Raw genomic sequence first — 19,457 nt, 5'->3', positions numbered from 1 at the left:
TCTGAAAGCCATGTGGTTCCGCACCCCCTTTGACCCTAAGTTGGGCAGCTGAGGTGTGCAGGGGTTTAACATCTTGCCTGAAGTCACAGCAGCGATGGAAGTAAAGTAAGGGTGTCTCATCTGACATAACGGTAGCATGTTTTGAGGATGCGTTTAGTAACTGGGAGGTATTGACTCATTCTGGCAAAATCCCTGGCAGCGAGCGCTACAGGGCTGTGACAGCCAAGTCGCTACAGGGCTGTCGGTCTGTGCCAGCTGCTTCGTGGGGATGCGGAGCACAGGCTCAGCCTCGCGGCGGCTGGAGCAAGCCCAGGGCAGCTCCCCTGCCGAGGAGGGGTGGCGGGGAGAGCAAGTGTGCGGGAGCTCCTGTCTGTAGCCTGTGCTGCTGGTCTGGGGGGATGGCAACCCCGTGCGAACTGGTCTGTGGGTTTTGGCATCCTGGTGTCGTGCTGGAGGGTGGAACTTGAATGTCAGACGGGATCTTTGTGGCTGCTGAGTGGACAAAGCTGCTTGCGTGTTTAAATGCACGTGGATTCAGTGGAGTGTGTGAGGGTGGAAATAGGGATGAGAGTGCCACCTTCTAACTGACGATTCTTGTAGAATCATCCAGTAGATCGGGCTTATCGATTCACAATTTCATTGAAGATTGCAGTACTCCTAAAGCTTTGTTTTGGCCAGGTACCCCTTTCTTGCAGCTGGATTTCTGTGTCAATGAAAGCCCTTTCCTGTTTGGGTTACCATGCTAGCACGGGGCAAGTGAACTACGGGCTTGTATGCAGTGACCTTGCAGTGAAACAAAAAATACATACAGAGAACATGGCTTATGTCTTTGGAGGCCAAAACAAACCCTAGTGCGATGGGACAGACACCCAGCTAATAGACTAAACTAAACGTGGCTTTGAATATTTTTAATTTGGTTGTATCTACATGGGCTCATCAATCTGGTGTTTGTTCTGCTCTGGGTTTCGGTCTGAGACACCTCCAGGCATATCTGTAATTACAGGCAAATTTGACTATTCCTTAGCTTGCTTATTTAGACCCTTACTAGACAGAGTGGAGACAGGCCTGCTCCTGGTGAAGGCCTGAGACAGATGTTGGGATGCAGTTTCTTTGCCCTTAAATACGGTGATAGAAACACTTATTGTCAGGTAAATTCTAACCTGCAAATATAAGTTATTTAAGTTTATTTAAATATAACCTGACAGTATCAGTTATTTAAAACTCCCAGTCCTGTGGTGGAGGTCATCTCTGGAGTTTGGGTCCAGCACAGAAAGTGATGGAGGTGCAGTACGTTACACAAATGTGTCAGGATTCATCTTTCATTCCCCGTAGCACTGGGCAAAGGTTCGCTGTTTTGTCTTTCTGGTGTCAGTAGGGATGCCAGGACAGGAGTTGGGGAGTGCCTTGTTGTTGTTGGAGTGGGGGAAAGCTGGAGCTGGTATGAATTACTCCACACATGCGGAGCTCTCTGGCACGTCCTCTTTATCACTTGCAGAACAGGCTTCTTCAAAACAACCTTAAATGACGCTGCTCCCCAAGCTGCTTGCATAATGGAAGATCTTGATGAACTGATTGCTGTGTTACTGAAAACAAGCTGTAATCTTATTAGGAAATTGTAGTAGTGACATCTTCGTTATTCTTGCTGGTGCTATAGAGACAGACCTTCAAGTGTGCTGTTCCACGGGTGCGAAGTCCTCGATAAAATGCCTTAATGCGAACATAAGTGGCGGTTGGCAGCAGTGCTGTATAAAATAGCCTGGGCTAAAGGCACTGTAACTTCTCGTAGGGGATGCTTTCAGTGAAACTACTAGGTATATGAGCAAATCCCCTATGGTCAGAGAGACGCAAAGACGTATGTCAGCAGTGGCAGCCTGCTTCTAAGATTGCTTTAATTCTGGCTCTTTAGTTGCTTCGATTTAGTTAAGCCAGGGAAAGTAAAGCATGGTAAGAGTATATTGGGTAAGTTATTGTTCATCGCTGCCACAGGAATTTGATAATTAGTCTGTCTTTGCTTTATGGTCTGGTCCAAGGAATTTGAACCAGCCATATGCTTTTCATTTTCTCCTAAGAGTAAACTTCAGTAGTGCTTTTCTTGTTGTGGGGAGAAGGGAGGAATTGGTACTCTGTGGTGTTTGTAGTATAATATTTGGGGAATTGTAAATCTAACAAAACCAGACTTCAAAGGTTTGCAGTAGAGCTTTCTTTTGGTTTAGACCTTTGGTAGAAAAGTTGTGGAGCTTTTGTCCACAAGGCATTTCCTGGATAAATTTGCTATTAGTGTTGGGAATAGAGTTTTGTGTGGTTCTGTGTGTCTGAATGAAATAGCTGTTTATGCATATTTCATCTAAGATTTTGATAATAAATAGATTGAGTTCTTCCATACAAGGACCTTATAATAACATTGATATCTTTGAAAAATTGAGGTTTAAACTTCCAATACTTTCAGTAAGCAAAATATCTATGGCTATATCTGTATTAGATAGATAGATAGATAGATAGATAGATAGATAGATAGATAGATAGATAGATATGTAACTTACTGCTTCAGGATTTTCTCCAGTTTTTCAAATACTCCTATATGTTGTTTCTGGATGCTTTTATCCTACTACATGATTTTAAACAAGAAAGCCTGTGGTGGGCTGATCTTTAGGGGAATCTTTCTCTTCAGAATTAACAACACAGCTCTTCATTGGTTTAAACTGTTTGCTTAGGGCAGGAACTTCGAAGCAATCTGAAGAGGGACTTTCTCCTGCATGAATTTTTTTTTTTTTTGTTAATTTCTTTTAATCTTGTTCTTTTGTACCCATCATTTGTTTTTTGACCTTGAAGTAAATTGAGAGCTGGTAAGATGTGTGTGTTGTGACATTAATACATTTCTGTTCTCTGACTTAGTGTCTTTATCTGTCAAAATACTGTAACCAGTTGATAGAATAATTTCTCACATACTTTGTCTTTCTTTCAAAAGCACTTGTGTTTCATGATAGTGGTCTGAATTGCTATGGTACTTGGTGTGCTCCTAACTTGCTCTTGAGGTTAGTTCAGACTCCTTCCATCTGTTTCTTTGTTTCATGTGTGCCTTTGTACTTGCTCCAGATCTTTGGAAATGTCTAAATCTAGGTGCTGCTTGTGTGGGAGGACTGCCTTGTGTAACTTAGTTCTTCTGTTCTTGTTGCCTTTTTCTCATAGTTTTTCTCATAGTTTTTTCTGGAAACAGTATTAAAGGAATTCCATTTTCTTGGCTTACACTTGTTGCCTCCTGTTCTCTTTGAAATGCTTGAGAAGGAGCCTCTTTATTCATCTGTTAGATAGGTATTTCAAGGAGGGAAGGATGTTGAGCAAGCAGTGGTCTAGGCAGCTACAGATCCTTTGAGAAGCTCTCGAGCAGGAGTGATTCAAGCATGGCATGAGCAAATGCATAGCAACAGTGTTTATTTTATTTTGATATTCAAGAGGGCCAAGAGTTGCATGAGTGTTTACAGTTTATTTGCCCTGTGTTGACAGTATCTAGGAACAGATCAAAACCTACTCTAGAGACTGCATATTCTAGCCCAGGTTTGGTGAGCCACCATCACTCGGAGTCAGATTTTGCAGGTGTGCTGATCTTGCTAAGGGCTGCCAATGCTTTACATGGAGGGGATTTATAGAAAAGGTAATAAAAAAAGGAACTCTATATGGCAGTCTAATTTCTCATAACTGTGTCATTAATACTGTTAAGTCAGGGTTAGACTGAAGGTGTTAGGCAAGTCAGCTGAATGAATCTTGAGCCCCTTTAAAACTGGCTCTGCTCTTAAACAAGAGGAGAAGGTTGCATTAGGATGGTCATTCCTTTATGGTTGCCCTTAACTAGGTCTTTATGCAAGTTTGCTTTTTGTTGGGTTAATTTTTAAAACTTTATAATCTTAAGGTTTTTGTTACATTGACAGCGTGGGTGAACTTGATTATTCTACCTAATCTTTGCCCAGTTACAACTGAGTGATTAACATTTTAAGCCAACAATCTACACTTTCAATCTAAACTGTTGCTGTGTTTATACGTCACTCATTGCCCTCTGCTGACTTGGGAATGCAGGGAGGAAGAACAGTCTTTTAGGTGAACTGAATCTAAAATTAACCTTCCACCTGAGTAGTTGGATTTGTAAAGCACTGTGTTCAAGAAAAAAATATTTAGACCAGAAAACAAAACATTTTCTAAATTTAAAGGCCTGAATTTGATTTGGTGTTGTCCTGTGAGACAGTAACAGCAGCACTAGTTTAGGACTTGTAGAGCTGGGCTTTGGATCCTGCTGCTGCTGTGTAGAACTGCTGTGTGACATTGGCATCCTGCACCTTGGTGAAATAGTTAGTGCATCAGTCCATGGGGTTGTTGAGAGAAAAATTAGGATGGCTTTTCAGCTGTTTGACACACAAATAGTGCTAGTATGACACTCCTAGATTAGGCAAATAATGTGACTGGTGGTAGAGCTTTTTATGCAAGCCCTACTAGATCGTCTGTATTTCCAGCTGTGAAAAGAAGGAAAATAACTGTGGGTGGTATGAAAGCACAAGTTAGAGTGTGGTAGGGGTTCAGCAGTTGGCCGTTGTCTGGCAAAACTATATCCTTGCACCAGTACTCTTGTCTTGCTAGGAACGGAAGGTGCTGCTGGATCAAAAATAGCTGCTGGCAAGGCTATAGCCTGAAACCTGAACTGTAAGGATGTTGTGATGGTTCTCAGGTGTGTACCAGGAATATGCCCTAATGCCTTAGGTAAGTATTACTCCACTCGGTCGTAGTATCTCCTGGACTGAAACTTGCATTCAGGATCTGTTACCTGGGTAAATCATGCAGAACATCTAAGTCAAGAGTCACCCTTTTGAAGACTATTTATGTTGGCTTAAAATTTTGGTTTTTTTCCAGGCAGGCCTGTGGCAGGTGTGGGGAAGGGATTGTCATAGCTATGTGTGACACAGGCTTGCTGCAGAGCGCATGTGCTGGGTGCAAGCTGCTGCTCGGGTCTAGGGTAGGTTCTGCTGGATCTGTAAACCTAAATTCTGTTTTGGTGTGAGTCCATGGAGGTTTCTGGGATGTTATATGAGCCAGCTCTAAACCAAGCTGAACATGAAGGAAAGGTGTATTCCATAAATCAAGATGAACACAAAGGAAAGGTACATTTCAGAGCTGCCTTGGTCCTTATAGCCTAGATCTCACAGTAGTACAGGGCAGTAACTTAGGGCAAGAAGAGTAGTTGTGTGCCTGCTGAATGCCTCTAGTAGAGCAATTAGGAGATCTTGTAAGATGGTTCCTTAGCCTGTGTGGTGGTGTGCGCTGGGGGACTGCTCTTTAGTGCAAGTTTGGCTGCCGGTGTTTCTGGCACTGATATGGCCAAAACCAAGTCCCTCAAGGTAATGTAAAATCCTCCTTCTAGTTTCATGTTGCAAATGATTATTTCTGTTGACTGGCCTGTAGTAGAATTCTAGTGAGATGTCATGGCAAGGTATTAAACAGTATTTTTGATGCTAGCTAGGTGGCTTTGTTTAATCCTCTTACGAGAAGGCTGTCAGCAAATGTGAGAAAATGGAGAGGACTACTAAAGAAGAGTTAATGTGAGGGGTGTGATCTACATTTTTAACTCCCAGTGGGTGAAGATAAAAGTAAAAAGTTGAAAGGGGAAATAATGATTTGGGATGGTAGCTGTAGTAGAACTGAGAGAGATGGGCATGAACTATCAAGGTAAAAAAAAAAGTTTTAAAAAACTTAGATTGACTATTTAAGTGCTCTGCCAGGCTTTAAGTGGTATCTCAACTGGAGGCTTGTTATTTGGATATCCAGAGGTAGGAAAGGTGGGGATAGTGCTAAACAAGCAGATGACCTTTGCCCTTGTCAGGGGTGGGCTGGGTGGTTTAATAGCTCTTTTCAATCTTTCACTTTTGTGTTCCTGTAAAACAAACAAACAAAATCCTTCTTATTTTTGTTCTCAATGCTGTTGCTGGCTCCAGATGTTCCTGGAATGATGGTTATAGCTTTAGTCCTGACCTTTAGAAGAGAAGGGCTGCCTATGTGCGTATTAGAAAGGTATGAGCATAATATGCATGCACATGTGTAAATCCAAGTGCAGAATACCCTGCAACATAGGCCTCTTGGTAGATCTTCAAATTAAGTCTTTTATGACTTGAAATGCTTCTTAGAACAGAAGTTAATGCCAAAACTGCTAATAATGGCTTTCTGGAATGAAGGGAGCTAAAACTTTCCAGGTATTTTGCCATCTATAACTAAGCCTTTCCAGAGTTGGGAGGCTAAATTGCATTTGGTGGTTGGTTTGTTGTTGTGGTTTTCAAGGCACAAGATTTGATCTACTTTTTTCTTTTTTTTTTCTTTTTTTTTTTTTTTTTTTTTTGTCATGAGACTAGAAAGCAATTCCAGTCTGTGTTTGGCGGTGGTAGGTGTTCCCAGGTGTCTTCAAACCATCCTGAGTTAGTGTAGTATGCAGTCTCTTTAATTTTTGTATTCATATGCAGTCTCTTTAATTTTTGTATTCATATGCAGTCTCTTTAATTTTTGTATTCATATGCAGCCTCTTTAATTTTTGTGTTTGTAAGTTGAACCATTGAGGTGTTTTCACAAGTAGGTTCCACTTATCCCTCTTTTTTTTTTTTAAGTCTTTGTAAAAGATATACAACAGAGTTTAAATGGCTTGCACTTTTGAAGTGAATTAAAACTAATTTTAAAAGAGGCATTATTTTACGAACTGATGAGACCCTCACAACTTTCTGCAGAGAGGTTGAAAGCTGAACAAGGCCAGTCTGGAATTTTGGCTGTCCATGAATTAATCAACAGGGAAATTTCAGGGAAAAACAGGGAAACAAGAAAATTCTGTATGTTTGGGTTTCCTGGGACACTTGTTCTGATTCGCAGCTGAAAAGCCTGGTCTGGGCAGGAAAAGGGGGCCTCAAACATTGGAGTTGTTTATTGCGTGAGCTGAAGTGCAGGAGATGGAGCTGTGCCAGCTTTTGCACGCAGAGGACAAGCCTGCTGGGTTCAGTCGCTGTGGCTGGGAGTTGTCGGACTTGTGGCGTGTGCCAGATTGTCAGAGCACATGTGCCAAACTTGAAACATTTTTGTGTTCTGTGAACGTGGAGGGTATCTGTGCAAGTTTGCAGGGGAGTCTTGGAAGCAAGTGTGGGAGTGGTAGGTGGTGTCTCAGAGGTCACTGGAAGGACAGCATTGGAAAACTTGTGTTGATCCTCTCGCGTGTTTGGACAGCAGTTTTTCTCCTACTCTAGGCGATTTGATTGCAACCTTGTCTGTTATTGCTAAACACTAACCAAAGGAAGTCTAGCACTTACCTCTGTTTGGCTTTTATTGCAGTCATTAATCAATGAAGACCGATGCATGCCATCTCTGAATACATACAGTTTAATCTCTCCTTATCTCTTCCCTTCTCAGTACCAGAAATTGCCCTTGCAGAATGAGCCAGCTTCCTCCGAGGAGTCCTTTGCCATCCCCGGTGTCAGAGGGCACGAATTCCAGGATAGAGTCTTTGGACAACTTGTCAATGGACAGTTTTTGGCTGGAAGTAGAGAACATTAAACAGAGCACTGAAGGCGAACAAGAGGAATGCAGCCTTGCAGATGTCAAAACACAGGAGGGTAAGTTGTCAAAAATGTTGGGAGTGAGGGGAGGGAGATTAACATCTTAGAGAGAGAATTTGCTTATGCACCTGAATGAATTAGAAGCGTGTTGCAATATGGTTGGAATATTACCGGTTAACTCAGAGATATATAAATTTTTTTCACTGGGTGGTAGATAATACCCTGCAGAAGGGGAGTGCTGTCCTGGCTTGGCTTCAGCTTCTGAAACAAAGCTGACTTTAAAGGTCAGGCAGGAGTAAGTTCAAGGCTCCAGATTTTTTCAAACAGCCCCCACTAAGTGTGGGGGCCCTCTCTCCCTGTGCAGGTGGCTGTATGGTAAACATGCTGTGATAGCTGATGGTGTTTTGGAAGGCTTGTTTGTGTACGTGGTTATGGGACTTCATCATAGTGGCTTTTATGAGAGCTGCTTTTGTGGAAGGCAGATTTTTCTCCTTCTGATTCACTCTTCAAGAAACCATAATAAACATTCAGAATGATGTGAGTCCATCCACACAAGGTTTTTCTTATATACTTTTTTTTCCCCCTCTCTTTCTTTTGAAGACTGCTTCATATGCATGGGGTGTTTCTAATGGGCTTTCTGTAGCACTGCTGTTATCCGGTATTTTGGGGTAACTGGAACCTGGACTGATTGCCCTTTTGACATGGGAGGTACATCCTGGGCTGTTGGAAGGATGGTGAACTGTGATAAGCACCCAGCGATCCCACAGATTGGGATCACACGTTTTTGGGGCCCTTTTTGAAGCGTGTGATTTAGTTGGCAGTACATCCTCTTGAATGGTCGGGTTTGCAGCCTGTACAGCCTACAGCTGCTGTGCTGGCCTGATACTGAGAAGGATCCATGTGTGTAATGGGGAAATGTTTGAGTGAAAGTCCCAGTGTGGTACGATGCTTGGGAAGGGTAAATAGCTGTCCTGGGTGTGTAGAGGGGGCTTGGGAGAACAGGGTGGGAAGATCAGCATCCATGTCTGCCACGGTAGGCAAGACACAGTGAACATGAAGGTCATAAGTTGGTTTTTTTTTTTTTTAGAACTGGAAGAGATGTAAAAGTGACTCAGAAAATGAGCGTGCCAGGAAGGAGACTCTGGAAAAGAGGCCATGCCATGAGATGAAAGGCTGTCTGGGGTATCCAAAAGACTGATATGCCAGAGGCAGTTTGATTACTGTGTGTAAGGAGGGACACAAGGAAAAGTGTCTTTTAATGCTGTATATTAATATAGCAGGCAAGAGCTGACTACTTAATTGGCTATTGAAACCAGACAAACCTGAAATAAAGCTCTGAGTACTGAAGCCTTCCCAGCAGACTGGGGAGGGAGGTGTGGCATGCTTGGCCTCCTGGTGCCTTCTGCGAAGGAGTTTAGTCAAATCAGCATTGTGCTGGAAGCGTTAGTGGTGAGAGGAAGCTTCACGTGGTGTGGGTGCAGGATTTGGCTGGTGCCTCTTGGCTTTCATGTCTCTGCAACTGATGGTCGGAGCACCGTGAGGTGGCAATGCAGCACGGAGGCTTCGGGGCTCCTGGAGACAGCCTGGCTCAACCTGTCAAATAGCTGATTGTAATTGCAGTACAGGGACAGCGTGAAGGCTACGAGTAGATAAGACATTGCAAAAATGCTGACCCGGTCGGCGTACACTTGTCTCCTGTTCAAGCCCTGTGTAAGGGTGGTGTAATGGGACGCTGCTTGTGACCTGGTGTTAATGGGAGGCCAGCATGTAACTGCAGAACTGGGTCAGCTGAAAGGTGCTGATGATACTTGTGCTTCACTAACAGTTAAAGGGAGCAGAAAGCAGCTTTTTCTTGAAATACAAGCAGCGTTGTCCTTTCCATGCTGCCTGCTGTTTATCCAGCTCTCTCCAAGGTCTGACAGTACAGCAGACCGATAACGTTACGCACTCTGTGCGGTAGTGCCACGGAAATATCTGATAGCATCCTTGTAGCATGTAATCACATCTGAGAAGTGTCTTCAAAGAGTGGTTCTTCTCTGCCTTCGAAAACTATATAGGAAGTTCTGCTTAATGTTTAGTCTGAGATGGCAGGATGCTGTAGCTGTCCTTTAACTTTTTAGAAACTAAATGCTTTATTATGAATTCTGGTTTTGACTAGCTTATGTTTCAAGTAAGATTTTGAAACTGACGTTCTTTAGTTTTGCAAATTTATTCCTAGTTGTGCCCCCCTGAAATACTGCTTTTCTGGAACTCACAAGACAAATCTTAGCAGCTCCTCAGGCTTAAACCTGCAGCTCAGCTTCTGTGGACCTCTCAGCTCTGACCTGTTTCTCTCTGATTTGCCTTTTCTCCCTGTAAATAACCTATTTTACTCTTTTCCTTTTGCATTACTGGCAAACATAACTGGGCCAAAAATATTAAGTAGAGAAATTAAGATACGGTGCTTTGGCATCAGATGGGGCAGTAGGCTCACACGGATGTCCGATTTAGGGCCTGCTGTTTAGTATTGTGTATTAGATTAGTTTCCTGTTATGACTGGAATTGGGTATTTTCAAGATTTGCAAGCAATACACTTAACTTCCTTTAGTTCCCAAAGACAAAATAAACCAGGTTTTTCTGCATGCTGTGCTGTTGTCAAAGGACGGATGTAGGACAAATAGCTATACAGTGAGGAGTCGTCATGGGACCACGAGACTGTGAGCAGTACTGGGGGGATGTTCTTACCTGTAAGCTTCTGTAGAACTAGACATGGGAAAAGACCAGAACTTAAGACCATGCAGGAAAGCTAGCCAGTATGCTAGACGATTTGTTAAAGGAAATACTTCACTTCAAGTCCAACTCCATTTGTTGTGGTGTGATGCTGAAAAAGTTCTGTTTCATTACAGCACCTAAGAACACAAAGAGTATGCTCCAAAGGCTGAAAAGAGTTTTGATGGCGTCCCAATATGTTTTTGCAAGTTACATGAACACGGAAGTTTCCCCAGAAAAATTAAATTATTTAATCTCTCAAGAAGAGCTGCATGGCTTTTTTATTATTAATGCAGCAATAATAAAACTTTGCCTGAGCAGCTGCGATAACTGCAGAGATAACAGTTTAAACAGGAAAAGAAGAGGGGAATGAACTGTTCTGTTTCACTCAGTTCAGCTGTGATTTTTGTTTTTCCTAGTATAACTTTTCGTAGAGCTGTGCTGGAGCTGCCTACAGTGAATGAATGTGGTAAATAGTACTGAAAAGATAAAGGCTTTGTGGTGTTCACTGTATTAAAGTTGAAGCTACCTGTTAAATTGCTTCTTTTATCCTTGGATTTCAAGTCGCTGCCTTGCTCAGGGCACTTTCTCACTTGCACAAAGGGTGCATCCTATAAGGAAAAAATTGTCTTCTGTGTTTGAAGTGCAACTTATATATAGTGAAGAATGAAGTGGAATTGAGCTTGTTTGAGTAATGCTGCTGTGCTGTCTCCAGGCTTCTCACACTTCATTCTGGAACTGGAATGATCTTTAATTTTAGTGATTTTGAATAGGCACAGACATAAAGCGAATGCACAGAGTAAGAATAACATTTTTGCTTTTATTGAATGGCTGTATGGATACCATTTCACTTCAAAAGATAAAGAGTAGGGATGATGCATACACATAGTTCTACAAGTATACTAAACAAAATACTTTTGAATCTACCAGATCAGTGTCTGGATATTTAAGAAAAAAAAGTTGTTGATACATAGGCATGGATATAGATAAATAAAAATTAAAATAAATAGCCATATAATTGGGAAGATTTCAAAAGCCAAATGTGCAGTGTTGTATGTTGTGGCTTTTCACAGATCTTTTGTCCGTTCTCAAAGCTGTTGGAGGGTCGGGTGTGCTCCAGGGAGGCACTGCCATTCGTTCAGTTTGCTGTGTGCTGTTGCCTGCTGCCAGAGCTCCCCTTGCAGAGGCAGTCCATGTAAAGACAGATGCACCTGACTTTCCTCCCGTGTCCTGTGAAAGCCCCCACTGGGTTCAGTTCTTGTTGCAATCCTTGGGCTGAATACCGTGCAGAGTCACACTTGTGCCCCGGCTTCTGAGGGAGCCTGTGTTCCTGGCAGGGTCCGTGCCTCCTTATTTTTTTCTTCTTTTTCCTCACCTAGGGTGAGGAGGAAAGAGTATGTGGGCAGTTACAGCTGCCTGAAGTGCTTTGTCTCCTCCACTTTCGCCCTGATATTGAGCTGGGTACCTGGGAAAAGGACTAAGATTTTGAGAATAGCAGTGGCTTCCCCCCAGTGATGACCCAGAAGGGGGATGGCTCAGGTGCCTGCTTTTCTGTCTGTGAAGTGTTACAAGCACTCATATTGCTGTTAGCCCTGCTCTTCTCACTCTCTCTTCTCATCCCTTGCCTCGCAGAGGGGGAAGCTGAGGCTGAGTGGCTCCAGGACGCGGGTCTGTCTGACCTCCTCGGGGACGGTGCCTCGGAGAAGGACAACATCGTGCTGCTCTCCACCCTGACCAGGACCCAGGCTGCTGCTGTGCAGCGGCGGCTGGATACCTACTCCCGGTCTCGGAGGAGGAAGAACAAGCATCCTGTGCGTGATGTCCGAGACATTTTTGGGGTGGTCAGTTCTGAGGTAAGTTGATTTAGTGGGATCTCCTGAAAGACTTTGTGTTGTGGTAGCTGACTTGGCTTTCTGGGTCTAGGGCTACTCTCATTTCCAAAGAGATGACTTCTTCTCTTGAGGTCAAATGGAGCCGAGATAGTTGGAATTCTGCATCCAGCTTGCAGCATTGAGAAGTTGCTGCAAAACCTGCAGATCTGTAAGCTTCCCAGAGACTGCTGGAAGACGCTTGTGTAGTGCCTGCGGCAGGGCAGCCTGGTGGAGCGCTGGTATCATTTGGAGCCCTCTTGTGTTTCCTTTATTCCAGTGACATGTTAAATCATTATTAACCAAAAAAAGAGAGAACCTTGTATATTCAGTTTATCAGAACTGAGCCTTGTACAGCTGGTAATTATGGAGAAAAACTGGCCACTGCCTTTTTTTTCTTCTTCTTTACTGGAGAATACATAACCACTAGGTTTTCAGCTGCTTTTGTGCTGTGCTGTTCCTCTTTTGGTTGTGGCTGCAAGGTACAGTATCCTTATTTTTTCTAGAGGCTGCTGGAATGTATCTCAATCAGGGCTCCTTGTGACATTTTCTACTTGGTCAATTGTGTCGTCAGACAAGGTAGACCAAGATCTACCTTTTTCAGTAACATGGGACCCTTGTTCTCTTCTGGAACTGATTACTCCTTTTCCTCAGCCTGAGCCTCTTTGAGGCTTCTTTTACTATAATGAGATGAATTATACACAAATAATCCCTTGAATGCCTTAAGAGAGTGACACTAGCAGTCTGCAACATCACTGGAAACTTCTGTGGTTTTGTTTTCGTAACTGCCCAGTGATGAGGTGCAGATTGCTTCCTTACTGTGAATTGCACTGGGAAAGACAGTGTCATGGTTTTTTCTCTTTTGCAGAGCATTACTTGCATTCCTCCTTGAATGGGTGACAAAAAGAAGACATTTCTGGAAGCAGTAATACTGCAGGGTTGTTTTAGGTGCCTCAGTTGAAATTCAGCAAGTTCTTAAACTTGCAGATTGCATAGAAGCCTATTATAGCTCTTAAGATAATTTTACTTCCTATTGTATAAGAACAGAGATTTTTGAGCTCTTAAAATCTTATGTGTCCACTCACTAGGTTGCTAGTATTTGCATTTGATAGGCAACTGAGATCCAATCTGATGTTTTAAAATGACATTTTTGTTTAATGAAGTCATGTACAAAGATGCTAATATTGTCTTTTAAAGTAGCCTTAGTTTGATTAGACGTGAAACATTTTGTCTCATTACTTCGGGCAAGATCACTGAACTCTTTTTCCAATAACTCTGCTGGAATTATTAGTATTTTCTTTGGCTCAATTTTTTTAAACTTTTTTTTAAGCTTTGCAGTTGTCTCTGAGATCTACAGTTTTTACTGGAGGTCACTGAAACAAAAAACAGTGGTGTTTTATTTTCCTCTCTTTTTAATTAAAGATAGTAAGAAAATGTATTTTACATGAGGCTGTTTGACTGTTTATTCCTTCTTTGCTGAATGGCCATCAGCTTAATCTCTATGCTTGCCTTTTACACCACCAAGGGGTGGTGTTGGCTCTCTTACTTCATGAGAAGTGATAGATGCTCAGTTTAGGCAAATGAGGATGGATTTCTATGTAAAATGGTAAATTTTTGAGCTGTTAGGCTATGACACTGGATATAGGCACTGAGCAGTAGTATTCCTTTACCCTTGAGTAATTTCTGGAGCAATCCCAGAGGGAAGCAGGCTTTGTGGTTAATTTTCCATACTGGTTTGCTGTGTTGTCCCAGGTCCAAGCCCAGTTTTGGGGCTCTGAAGGACATATGCAGGAACCATATGCCACAGCATGCCTGATGTTGCTATAACACTCGTTCAAGGCATGTAGCAAAAATCCTTTATTGCACAAAAGGATATTTGAAACCTCCACTTTGTAAGCAAGGAAACAGAAATGTGGAAAGGCGAAGGTTTTTTTTCCCCAAGGCTCATAAATTCCTGGTTTGGAACCCAGCTACAATATCTGTGCCTTTACTGCTCAGTCAGGTTTTGGATGCTTTCCACTACTGACTGCTCTCGGTACACTGGGAACAGAACTTTTGGATGGGCTCTACCTGTGGAAAATCTATGTTCAGCAAACTGAGCTTAAAGCTAATTCAGTTCAGCTGTGAGTTGAGTGGAAGCAGTTCAGGCAGTAAGAATGCAGGCAGTGGTTTGTCAGTCGCTTGGATTTTTATTTCTATCAGTGTTTCAAGATGGATTTGCAGTTTTCCTCCTGTCCACCTCTGTCATGACCTACTCTCAAGCATCAAAGTTGTTGGCATTTCTATCAGAACCTTTCCATGTATTTCCCCTGCTTTACTGTTCAGTATGGCCTGTTTATACAGCAGCTGGATCTGAAGGTGCTCTGGCATTATTCACTGCATGACCTGTGATTTGTATACAGGTGCTAAAAAAATTGGTTCTGCTTTCGTAGCAAGCCCATCAGTTGTGCGCCCACTCTAAAGATATAATACAGCTTCTGTGCAGATGAACTGTTTTGTCTGTTTACACTGACTTTGCACAGGTTCCTTTTAACTTTCAGTCCACGGTCCACAACTCCATGTCAAAGGCATGTTCTTGGAAATTTGCTAACTTTTGATAATAGAATAATAAGCTTTCCTATATTGTAACTAGTTCTAGCAAAAGTAAGATTTTTATTAACAGAATTGTCTGCTAAATGCCTCCTTATACTTTTAAAGATTCGCTTCTCTCACTATGAAGCCCATGAAAGGAAGGTTCTAGGTGCTAATGTCTACTTGGTGTGTTCTTTCTCATGAAAGATCTCGTGATCACAGGCAATGGGTAGATCCCACGCAGCTTTGAAAGGGGGGAAATTGGCTAATGATTGTGTGAAAGGAAGAACTGGCCCAGTGATCTGGAAATTTATCACAAATACTGTCTGTGAGATAATAATCTAATTTCAACCTGCCTACCAAATCCTCTAATTATGATTCTTAATTTTAGAACAGTCTTGTAGCTCTGAGCTTGAGGAACATTTTCATAGACTAACAGACAATGTCAGGGGTGTGTGTTTTCTGCCAGAATTGGGTTGTCTTATAATAACTTCTGTTTTGTGTAGGTAAACATATTTTGGTTTATTTTTCAGGAGACAGCAGCAAAAAAAGAGGAGTCCAGCCCGGATCAGTTGTGGCACAATCTACGGACTTCAAATGTACAAAGAAGTAAGGAGTTTTTAAATGCAGAGTAGGGCTGAACAGGAAATAGGATCTGAAGTAGGGCTGGAACTGTAAGAGAAGTAATCTGGGCTCTGAAACATTGGCCTTATTTGTGGTTTGTTGGGGGTTTTTTGGGGGGCTTTTTTAAATACATGGTTATTCACGGTTGTGGATTTAGTAAACTTTTCCAGGCTCAAGTGTTGTTAGGAATTGCCACTCAAACCGATAACCGTAACTCTTTAAGAAAACAGCTAGAAGATGCAAATAAAATCAGTCTAGCAAAATTCATATGATGAAATCCTATAAACACCATACGCAGTTGGGTAAAGAGAAGTTAGCCATAGATATGTCCTTTGATTTAAGGCCATGCTCCTGTTTACCTGTGATCTGGTGATTGTAGTGGGATTGTTATGGCTTTAATCTTACCCTACTGATTAGTTTCGGGACCATGCTGTGAGAACACTGTTTTCAAATGTTAATGAAGGATTTTTTTAAAAAGATGGTACCCAAATTTGTCTCACACTGCTTTTTTAGCACACTTGTTTTTGAGGCTTCATCCTTCTGGCTTTCTGAAATTTAAGACAAATTTTCCTCTGTAGCAGAAACCCAGGATTACTCCTTCACAGTTCGAAACCCTGGAAAAGAGGAGATGTTCAACATGGATGTTGCCTATTCGGAGCAAGCAGCTGTCCTGCTCAAGGGATCATTCCTGTCTGAATCTAGGAAGTTAAATGATGGAAGTGCCCTAACTGTAAGAACTGAAGGATTTATTTTTCCTGTTAGAACTTACTAACCTCTTCTTGTTGATGAGGAAACAAGACACTTGGTTCAAATGTTTGATCGGTTCTTGGAAATGTCCTCTGTGGATAGTGTTGCAGTGGGTCTATACTAGGTAGCTATTTTTGGACAGGTAGTGCTGTTATCCTTGCAGTGTTGGCCAAGGATAACATTGTGTTGTGGAGGGTCAAAAGAAGTAGGGCTTATGTGTGAAGCTTGCTATTTTGATACAGATCTGTGTTGTTTCCACTGAAAAGAATAACTGGACTTTCTTACTTGTAATTCTAACAGTTTTCTTCTCTGCAAATGTACTGGACTGCTTCCGAGGTTCAAGTAGATTAGAGTGGGTGTCAGGCTGTCTTTAATTTAGATAAATTGGGATATCCAATATGATTAAAGAGCAGTACTGGCAAGGGAAAATAAATTTATTCAACTGTGGGCTGAGTAGGAGTAGTTTTGGGTATTTGGTGTTGAAAACAGCAGAATGAATACATTGCTGGTTATGGTAAAGAATGATAAAAATAACTAGAGGGATTAGTAGTGGTAACTTGCACTGAACCTTTTGGGTGTGTGTGTTTTCCCTTAGAAATTTAAGATCCCTAAGGGCAGACTAGGAGTGACCAGGATTGGAGATTTATCTGCTCAAGACATGAAGAAGATCCCCACACTGGCACTTATTGAACTAACAGCGCTCTGTGATATTTTGGGCTTTGAGCTGAAGAGAAACAAAGCAGCAAAACTGAAAACAACAGGTTAGTTGTATGTCATCTTAACTTTTTTTGGTGAAATTTTTTTTAAACTGATGTTCTCATATGTTAGTGTTTTGAAATATTAGAACAGAGAGGGTCTGCGATAAGAAACCTTGTGACAGGTGTGTTTTCCTTGATCAGAATTTCTTCTGGAAATCACTGGATCATGACATCAAGACCTAGCACCACCTTTGTCTGACTGTCAAATGCACTGGTTCTGTTTAACTGTTCCTCTCTTTTTCTCCAGTATTTATCCTTACAAAATGTGCCATCTTAGTCTGCAGTGGGGGATATACCCTTTACACCTGTATTAGTGGTGGTACAGATTATAACATGTTGTTTCTGTTGTAGAGAAAAGACTCTTCGGAGTTCCACTCAACACTCTGTTGGAAAATGACCAAAAACTGCTCCCCAACACCAAGGTCCCTCTGTTACTGCAGTCAGTAAGTTCTCTTCTGGTTTCATGCAAACCTCTGATCCATTGAGTCAGAAAGCCTTTGAGGCCTGTGATAAGGAAGGGCTGACTTCTCATCCTCTATGCCTAAGAGCTGTCTTTTTTTCCCCTCTTTAATAGCTGCTGTCCTGCCTGGAAAAGAGAGGACTTGAAACAGAGGGCATTTTGAGAGTTTCTGGGTCCCAGACCAGAATCAAGGTATGATCTCTTTAGTAGTGTTCGAATGTGTCAGAGATGATCAGGGAGCATGTTACTGAAGCAAGTATCTGATTAACCTGAATTGTCTTGCCTGTCTTCCCAGTACAACTAGAAATGTCCATTGCTGGGAAATCTGGGAGTGTCTGCTGTGAGGGTCTCTGCACTCTTAACTTGATGGGTTGCCCTTCTAGTGTTCAGCTGCAGAATTTCCCTTGTATTTGCTTATTAACGCATGTAATAAATTTCATTTTTTTAATAGAGTCTGGAACAGAAGCTAGAAAGAGACTTCTATACTGGCCTCTTCCGCTGGGATGAAGTCCACCAGAACGATGTGTCTGGGCTGCTGAAAAGATTCATAAGAGAGCTGCCAGCCCCACTGCTGACAGCAGAGTACCTCCCTGCCTTTGCTGCTGTACAAAGTGAGTCCTTGCTTTGGCTGTTTAGCATTAGTTTGCTGGTTGTGCTTGGGGGTTTTTTTCAAACCTCTGCTGGTCTTGGACTCTCCTGTCAGGTGTGTTGGGAGCCTGTGGATTCCATGGGAATTCAGAGAACGATGTGAACTGTGGTCAGACTCTGTGTGCTGGGTGCTATATGTACTGTCATATATCAGCCCGAGAGTCATAGTCACTGGTGCTTGGTTGCATACATCTTTGTGTAGGAACACCGTCCTGGGGTCTTAAATTTTATTGTGTCATTTGAGGCTGCAGGGTTGTTACCATGAATTAGGACAACCTGATAAATAATGACATGCAGGCTGAGCGGTGGCAGCTGGGCCAGGGGGCATGGTCTTGGCTACACTGCAGGCAATGCAGTGTTCTGCAAGCACCTTGTTTTGAGGTTTGTGCCTCAACAGACAGTTTGAATGTGTTCAGCTAACTGTTTAAGTGCGCAACTTTTATTCAAGAAATGGAGAATAATGGGGTCTTCTGTTGTCCTTCAAAGGCAACTTCAGTGACTTGCTGATAGACTGGGTACTCCGAAGCAAATCATCCAGTCTTCTCGAACATAGGTAGTTTGCTTATTAAGGGCAGTATGAGCTTGATTTACTTCTGTAAAACAAAGTCTCAAGTCCTAGATGACAAACGCTGTAATAAGTAATAGCCTTATACCTTGGGGGATTCTCATGCTCAGAAAGAACAGTCAGAAACCTGAATCTTCTGTTTTGTTGTCGCTCTCCCTCTCTAGATATTCCAGACCTGAAACAAAGGTTGCAAGCTCTAAACCTCCTGATCCTGATCCTGCCAGAGCCTAACAGAAACACTCTAAAGGTAACTGCCTGTTCTGGATTTAACCAGAAAAACACAATCTCGTTCCAGGTTTTTATTCGAGGACACTTTATCAGCTTCTGTAAATAACATACATCGTGATATTTAGGTTTATGTCACTGACTGGGGAACGAAAAGCCATGATGAGGAGAGCAGACAAAACCTTAAGGCTGTGCAGTGAATGTAAGCTGTAAGCACAGTCTGCCTTTTGGGTAAAAATTTATTATAAGAGCAGTAGGAATCCGTGTGGTCTTGGATCATCTTGTTTAGAAACATGTTTTTCTTCAGCATGTTAAAGCGCTTCGCTATGCAAGTGAAAGTGTGTATAGGTCTCACTTTCACTCGCCCACTTCGTGGGCATGTGAAGGTATAGGGAAAGAAATTCAAGTCTTTTGATTCAAGGTTTGTGGTATTGTCATCATCTGTGAAAGATAATTTCAATTTTAAAACGATAAAAAAAGCTACTAAGCTTATAACTTCCTACCCTTTTCTAATCAGAATTAATTTCAAATCCTTTCACCTACTACTTTTTGAAAGAATAAATGCTGCTGAGATCAGCTTTGCAGGCAGTGCACAACCTCTGCCTTTCTGTGCTTTATGAGAACTGTGGTGGTTGCTGCTGCTTTTTTTTTTTCTCTTCTTCTGAGTAGTTCAGCTTC

At 42.2% G+C, this 19,457-nt stretch overlaps 1 protein-coding gene across 1 annotated transcript in view; it reads left to right on the top strand.

Annotated features, from left to right (window-relative positions):
* Positions 1-19,457, top strand: part of ARHGAP40 (Rho GTPase activating protein 40) — a 29,391-nt gene that overhangs the window by 2,153 nt on the left and 7,781 nt on the right. The window contains exons 2-10 of the mRNA XM_074920003.1: positions 7,420-7,622; positions 11,946-12,166; positions 15,286-15,361; positions 15,955-16,106; positions 16,719-16,884; positions 17,233-17,324; positions 17,456-17,533; positions 17,793-17,952; positions 18,719-18,801. Of these exons, the coding sequence (XP_074776104.1) occupies positions 7,420-7,622; positions 11,946-12,166; positions 15,286-15,361; positions 15,955-16,106; positions 16,719-16,884; positions 17,233-17,324; positions 17,456-17,533; positions 17,793-17,952; positions 18,719-18,801 (1,231 nt within the window). The remainder of the gene's footprint in view (positions 1-7,419; positions 7,623-11,945; positions 12,167-15,285; positions 15,362-15,954; positions 16,107-16,718; positions 16,885-17,232; positions 17,325-17,455; positions 17,534-17,792; positions 17,953-18,718; positions 18,802-19,457) is intronic.

This window comes from Athene noctua, chromosome 16 (assembly GCF_965140245.1).
Source record: "Athene noctua chromosome 16, bAthNoc1.hap1.1, whole genome shotgun sequence".
Taxonomy (NCBI): domain Eukaryota; kingdom Metazoa; phylum Chordata; class Aves; order Strigiformes; family Strigidae; genus Athene; species Athene noctua.
The sequence above is the reverse complement of the archived record's forward strand: the minus strand, read 5'-3'. Positions and strand labels throughout refer to the sequence as shown.